Source organism: Nematolebias whitei, chromosome 1 (genome assembly GCF_014905685.2).
Source record: "Nematolebias whitei isolate Nwh7 chromosome 1, NemWhi1, whole genome shotgun sequence".
Classification (NCBI taxonomy): domain Eukaryota; kingdom Metazoa; phylum Chordata; class Actinopteri; order Cyprinodontiformes; family Rivulidae; genus Nematolebias; species Nematolebias whitei.
In genome coordinates, this window is record NC_056498.1 from 56,199,738 (window position 1) to 56,207,404 (window position 7,667).

The 7,667-nt window shown below is 42.3% G+C and overlaps 1 protein-coding gene across 1 annotated transcript in view; it reads left to right on the plus strand.

Annotated features, from left to right (window-relative positions):
• prom2 (prominin 2) overlaps positions 1–5,071 on the plus strand; it is a gene marked incomplete at its 3' end in the record, with an annotated part of 152,299 nt that extends 147,228 nt beyond the window's left edge. Inside the window, 11 exon segments of the mRNA XM_037679230.1 lie at positions 726–789; positions 873–1,029; positions 1,107–1,259; positions 1,348–1,471; positions 2,980–3,068; positions 4,119–4,203; positions 4,301–4,444; positions 4,535–4,603; positions 4,686–4,778; positions 4,858–4,911; positions 4,991–5,071. Coding sequence (XP_037535158.1) covers positions 726–789; positions 873–1,029; positions 1,107–1,259; positions 1,348–1,471; positions 2,980–3,068; positions 4,119–4,203; positions 4,301–4,444; positions 4,535–4,603; positions 4,686–4,778; positions 4,858–4,911; positions 4,991–5,071 — 1,113 coding nt within the window.
• Between the last annotated feature and the right edge of the window lie 2,596 nt (positions 5,072–7,667).

Below are 7,667 nucleotides of genomic sequence, written 5' to 3' on the forward strand. Positions count from 1 at the left end.
CTTCCTGCATCTGGAGGTGTAGATGTCTGTGATGGTGGGGAGACTGATTCCAACAGATTTCTGTGCAGCCTTCACCACTCTCTGCAAAGCTTTTCTTTCTGCAGCTGTGCAGCCTCCATGCCACACATTGATGCTGGAGCACAGGATGCTCTCCACTGCACACCTGTAGAAGGAGGTGAGGACTGAGCTTCCCAGACCAGCTCGCCTCAGCCGTCTGAGGAAGTAGAGTCTCTGATGAGCTTTCTTGATCAGGCTGGTGGTGTTGTTGCTCCAGCTGAGGTTAATGAAACTTTCACAAAGTAATCACTGGATGAACATCTACAGCTGATTACCTTTTGGTAATTAATTCAGTTTAAATGACATCAGTCAACTCAAAAATGGCTGTTCCTCGATCAGTTTTGGAGAAATTGAGCTTAAATGTGTTGTGGGTCATGCACAACACAAACGCTTAGCGTGACTTCTCTCTCACAGCATCGCATGAGATCGTGCATAACACAATTTTCAAGTTTTAACCAAAACTAATCTAGTCATTTTTTATCATGTGATGATCTTTGTCAATAACTTTGAGGCGAAAGGCCGCAGGCAATATGCATTCCTTCAAAGAATGCTAGACCTTTAATTTTTATTTGTGTATATTTAAACAATGTTGACAGAAAGAAATATCCCGCATTTGTTTTTCTTCTAACGTAGACGGTAGAAAACAATTAATTTTTCTATATTCACAGGGGGAGGGATATTTTCTCAGCATTCCTCAGAGAGTGGCCAACGAGAGCAAGGATGTTGTTCAAAGTGAGTAATAACTCAATCCACCGTCACATCATTTGTTAAATCAATAAGTTTAATAACCAGTGTACATCGCTTTGTGTTTTTAGACAGCAAGCAGCTGCTGAGTGACATAAAGAGACAAATCGCGCAGGTTTCCCAAGATCTGCATTTACCTGTGTTGAATAATCTGTCCCAGACTCTGACCCAGGTGCAGAGTGAAATCAACACGTTTTTACCCGTAGTAGAAAACTCAGAGTTCATCAGGTAAAACCTCAAAAGGTTTAAAAACGTATGCAATGTGGAAAAAAATTGTGTGTAATCATTGGTTGAATTTTCCTTAGATGGAGTGTGTGTGTGGCCATTTGCTGCGTCATCCTCCTGGTGGTGGTGTGTAACCTTCTGGGCCTGGTTGTGGGCCCTCTGGGTCTCTCAGCCAAAGCAGACCCCACGAGCCGCTCGTGCATGGCGGACTGCGGAGGCGTCTTTTTCATGATGTGAGTGCTGGCATGTTGAACAGGATCATCACACAGTTAAAACCAGTTCACTTCCTGACGCGGACCTCTGACTCGGATGTGCTTGCAGAGGCGCAGGTTTCAGTTTCCTCTTTTCCTGGCTCTTCATGATCGCGGTGCTGCTGCTGTTCTTGCTGGGTGGAAACGTTTACACTCTCATCTGCCAACCGTGGAACAACGGACAGCTGCTAAAGGTAGTGACACACGGTCAGCTGTAAGAAATGCATAATTAAAACCTTCACAATTACATGCTAATGCAAGAAAATCTGACTTAAAACAGTGTACCTTAGTAGTATTTCATTTTATTATTGTATCCGGGATGTCTTAATTACCTCATGTTTTCTACCACTGTCTCATTCTGGTGCCTTGTTGCACCATCCTACCTTGATCTACTAAAGGAAGGTAGTCATAGAGCTGAGTTGGTTAGTATGAATGACCAGAGGTAGCTTAAAGAAAGGATCATCTGTGAAGCTAAATAACAGAACTTTATACTATGTCCTGTTTGTTCTTGGAAGCTGAAATTTCCAGTTCAAAATCATGAAAATAAAAAGAAGTGGCTCTTGAAAAGTCACGAGTTCTGACTCAAAAGCTCAGAAAATCCAGACCAACCTCAAAATCATAGGATGAAGAAAAATACGTGATCAACTAGGCCTGTCACGATCAACAATAAATCAATTAACCGCATGATAAATTAAAATGATCAACCTCATTTTCATTTATCTGCTTTATCGTTTCTTCGTGTTTCTCTCTTTCTACTGAAGACACTGGATGACAAAAAGCTCAACTCCGGTGCTCTTCACTGACCCCTCCCTTTCTCTTTTCGCTTTAAAATCCATTTTAACCATCCAAAATCGCGTTTATGGATCGCTAAATGCGGCTAAACTGAGAAGCTAAGCTATGAGCTAAGCTAACAGGCCGACCTCGGGGAAAAAACCTCCATCTTGTCGAAGCTCCAAAATTCACAGTTGAAACCCGTGCCTTTGTGTAAAAAGTTGTTTTTCTCTGCAAAAAGAAGCTGAGAACTTGTTTAGTGATTTTTTTTTAATTAAAAGCTTTGTGTGAAAAATGCTCTGCTAAAGAGCTCGAACCACACTGAGCGTCCGCCAATTTGAGAACCGAAAAACAGGAACAAGAGACAGCCCATGTCACGTCAAGGGGCCTCCCTCCCATTTTTCTTAGGGACACGCTGCTCGCTCCCTCACTATCCATCCTTCGGTTCAAACAGTCTTATACTGCCACGCAGTGGTCGAAAAAAGGTACTACACACAAAACAAATTAACATTTCTTCTTAAATTTGACAATAATCTCCAATTATTGTCAAATTTCAAACAATATTATCGTTTATCGCAATAATTTTTGAGACAATTAATCGCCCAGCAAAATGACAGGATCAACTTCTGCTGCTCACACTAGCCTGGTGACTAAGCAAACCAACCAGTAAATTCTGCAGATTTTTTCTACTCACAATTGGAAGACGCCCAGTGCAACATAATTCCCAGATCTTTTATTAGAACGTGACAATACTGGAACAAAGGTTTAGAATAGCAAGACAGCCCCAAGCTATGATGCTCCCTCTGCCATGCTTCCCAGTTAAACATCTTCAAACATGACACTGCTTTTTTTTTTGTTTGTCAAAACACTCCAGTTACATAAAATCACACATGAAAATATCCCACAATCCCACTGTCTTTTCCATCCGCAGTTCATTGATACACCAGGAGCAATTCCAGGGTTGGATATAGGCCAAGCTCTAGGACTCAAGACCACCATTGGTATCTCTGATATCTATAGGTAAGTAATGCCATTGTATCTCTAACAAAAGTACAAATCCATAAACACATACTTCAATGGCAGGATTTAACCCTTTCTGTAGTGAAAGCCATTTCGTAGCTGTTTATCACACCAGACAGGTTTATATTTTCTGCTCTGATTTAGATATATATGTAGCTTCTCTATGTGTCTAAAACAAGGGTCTGCAACCTGTGGCTCTGGGGCCACATGTGGCTCTTTAATACCTCGGCTGTGGCTTCGACCAAAACTAAAATGAAACTGAATTTTATTTAAATTATTGCCAACAATAAAAATGACTACCGGTAGTTTAAGCAGATTTCCTGTCATTTTTAAATATGTGAAGAATAGTACAAATACAAGGCATAAAACATGTGGACTACGTCATGCTAGTAGTTTGTTAGCCACTTTCATTTGACTTCCAGTCTCTGCCTGATCTTTCTCTCGAAACCACCAGAAAGTTTTGGAATGTCTTTAAGACAAGTTGCTGCGAAGGAATATTTGATGACACTAAGAATAAAAGACAAAAAAAAACAAAGTCAAAGTAAACAATTTTTTTAATTTTTCTTCACAAATGTAACCGGATATCCAAAAAACTGGCCTAATTTTATACCGTCTTTAACTTGATTCTTTACGTAGGACAATTAATTCTTCAACAATTAAGAAAACTCACATCGGCCTGCAGAGTTCAGTGTTTTCATTTTTATAAAATTATTAAAAAAATATGTATATATTTTTTTCTTTCTTGACATGAATCTGGTATTTTCTTTTGTATGAAAATGTAACAATATCAATAAATGTTAATAATAGACTTTTTTCGTTTCATAACATCACACCCACTGGCCAGAAAAGCCATCTCCAACAAACTTGCAGTGGTCCATGGGCCACCAGTTGACAGTACACAGTTGTAGCAGGTTTTGCGTCTCTGGACATCATAATTAATAAGCAAAGTGGCAAAAATGGCTCTTTTTATTGCAAAGGTTGTATACCCCTGTTTTAAAGGATTTAGGCTGATTTATGTAAGAAAATCATATCTGATGAATATCTTTCCAGAGACTGTCTGAACAACGAGCCTCTGTGGGCAACACTTCACTTGAATGAGGTTGTAGACCTTGGAGACCTGCTCAATGTATCCAAAGTATGTTATACGACACTCATTTCATTACAATTATCCAAAAAAAACGTGAATATACTATTTTTTTTTTCTTCTGAACTCTTCTGTCTGTCACTTACAGTACACGGCACAGATCCAGGAGGAGTTTGGCAAAACAAACATCACCCTGTCCACAATCGCTCTCCTGAGCCCTGAACTGAAAAGCCAGCTTGGCAACATGTCTGCCAATTTAGAAAACTTAAACACCGCCTCTGCCACACAGCAGGTAGGCCGTGTTTTTGTGTAGTATCACTTTCATTACGTGTATTTTTATGTGCAACGTGAAAATGCAACCACGTTATTGTCTTTCTTTCAGATGAACAACATTATCAGCATCAATCTGAATACAACCGCAGACCGACTTTTACAATCGAGTAGTGTTCAAGTGAGTTTCATAACAGAAATTCTTCAATCCTCTCCGCTGTGCAGTTAATTTGCTTAGTGGCCAATTTTCTGCCTGTTTTTAGCACGATGAAGCTGTTAAAAAAGAGCTGGAAAACGAAGCCATGAAACTAAAGCAGATTCAAGCCGACATTGAAACAATCATCTTTCCACAAGTGGTGAGCCCTCACTTCATCGTTTCCTCGTTGAGGTAATCCAATCTCAACGTGACACCTAACTTTGTTTCCCCCTCAAAAGAAAAACCTGAATTCTTCCATCGAGAGCCTGAAGTCCAACGCAAAAAAAGTCGATGTGAGTGCACCGGCTAACACCTGGAGCAGCAAAGAGCAGAGGTCATTATTTATTTTTAATCCTGACTGTTCTCTTTCAGGGAACAGTGGGGGAGGTGCTGAGCAGCGCTGGAGCAGCACAAGACTTCCTCAACACATATACAAGCCAGATTGTAAAGACCGTGAGTAGAGGCACGGATCACATGAGTTGGAAGAAATGTGCTCCATGTGGTCTGTTAATGCCCGAAGTCGCTCACTCTGTTAGTGAGTGGGGGCAGAGAGGGAGGGGGCGACTTAGATAGGGCGTGTAGTGGGAACAGTGTCCACATCCACAGAATTACATTTAGTGTTAATGTTAATCACGTTTCTGACTCTGCTAACCTGTTAATGTGATGCATTTTATTAACGCTTGAAGACACAGTGAGCAAAGAAGTTGTGAACTACAAAAAACGACTCAAGGGTTTCGTACAAATTAAACCCAAGAAATTAGGGCCATTTTCCTGAAGGGCGTGGCCGGCATGCCGTAACAAGTTCCATCTAATGTTTTCATTTTAAACTAACAATGACAGGAAGCTAAAAATAATCAAGCCTGAAGTGTATATTCACCTGACACTTGATGTCTATGACAAAAAAAAATATGAAACCATCACATTCAGAGGATGTTCACTGATCTAATTTAATGTCTGTAAAATATACAAGAAGAGTGACTTTAAAGTTACGGTTATATAGTAGTTATACTGTAGTTTTATGTATTCTTTGATTCCCATCTACAAAATAAAGCTGCTATATATAGATGTCGCAACAGGGGACGTGTCCCCCTCACATTTAAAAAATATTCACCCCCCCATTTACCATGTAATATTAATTCACCCAGCACTGTTTCTATTTCCTCGTGAACTAATCCATTCCACTTGAGTAATAAAAATAAAATAAAAAATAAAAAATGCATACAAAGCCGAACCCCGCCCCCACCTAGGACTGTCAGACCACATCTCAATCTTCCTGGCTCTTGCTTACATGCCCCCGCTGAGACGCTCCAGACCGGTACAAAAGAAAGTTAAATGTTGGATCCAGGACAGTGGCCCCATACTGAGAGATTGTTTTGATCGAACAGACTGGCAGGTTTTCAGAGAAGCTGCTGAAAATGGAGGTTCGCTTGATCTTGACCAATACACATCCTCAGTACTGGGTTACATTAGTACATGTACTGACACAGTCTCCACTATCAGATATGTTAAAAGCTACCCAAACAGAAAACCTTGGCTGAATGCAGAGGTGCGTACCCTGCTGGAAGCCAGGAACACTGCCTTCAGGTCTGGAAACTCAGAGGAGCTGAGTAGGACAAGAAAAGAGCTGGTTGCTGGTATTAAGAGGGCCAAGGCCACATATGCAAAGAGGATCGAGGGTCAATTCATCTCACAAGACCCTCGGAGCATGTGGAGGGGCATTAAGTGCATAACAGATTATAAAGGAAGGAGTGAACAATGCCCCAAAGACCCATCTCTGCCTGATGCCCTCAACAAGTTCTATGCACGCTTTGAAGACCCGAACAGACCACCCAGCACCAGACTCACCTCACCACCGGATGAAGAGCATCTCAGCGTGACCTCAGCAGAAGTAAGGAGTACTTTCAGGAGGATTAATCCGCACAAAGCAACTGGCCCAGACAACATCCCCGGAAAAGTGTTGAAGGAATGTGCTGATCAGCTCTGTGAGGTGCTGGCAGACATCTTTAACACCTCACTTACTCTGGAGACAGTTCCCACCTGCCTGAAGACTGCCACCATCATCCCAGCCCCAAAAAGCTCTACAGTGACTGGTCTGAATGACTATCGGCCAGTGGCCCTCACCCCGATAGTCGCTAAATGCTTCGAAAAACTGATCATGACTCACATCAAAACAACCATCAACATCAACGAGGACCCTCATCAGTACGCATACCGTGAGAACCGATCAACAGAGGATGCAATCTCCTCTGTGGTCCACACTGCACTCAACCACCTGGAGCAGAAAAACTCTTACGTCCGTATGCTCTTTGTGGACTTCACATCCGCCTTCAACACCATGATCCCCCAAACCCTGATGGACAAACTATCCACACTAGGACTAAGCCCCTCCATCTGCAACTGGGTACTAGACTTTTTAACAAACAGACCACAGTTAGTGAGGATCCACAACCTCTCCTCCTCCACCATAACCCTCAGCACTGGCTCTCCTCAGGGATGTGTGTTGAGCCCCCTCCTGTTTACTCTGCTCACATATGATTGTGCAGCTACCCATCCAGGCTGTCACATTGTAAAGTTTGCAGATGATACAGCGGTGGTGGGATGCATCACAAACAATGATGAGTCCAGCTACAGGCAGGAGGTGGAACACCTGGAGAGCTGGTGCAGAGAGAATAACCTTCACATCAATGTGAAGAAGACAAAGGAGATGATTGTGGACTTCAGAAGGAACAAAAACACCTACACCCCCCTGAACATAAGAGGATCTGCGGTGGAAGTGGTCTCCAGCTACAAGTACTTGGGTGTACACATGAATGACAACCTCAGCTGGAGCAACAACACCACCAGCCTGATCAAGAAAGCTCATCAGAGACTCTACTTCCTCAGACGGCTGAGGCGAGCTGGTCTGGGAAGCTCAGTCCTCACCTCCTTCTACAGGTGTGCAGTGGAGAGCATCCTGTGCTCGAGCATCAATGTGTGGCATGGAGGCTGCACAGCTGCAGAAAGAAAAGCTTTGCAGAGAGTGGTGAAGGCTGCACAGAAATCTGTTGGA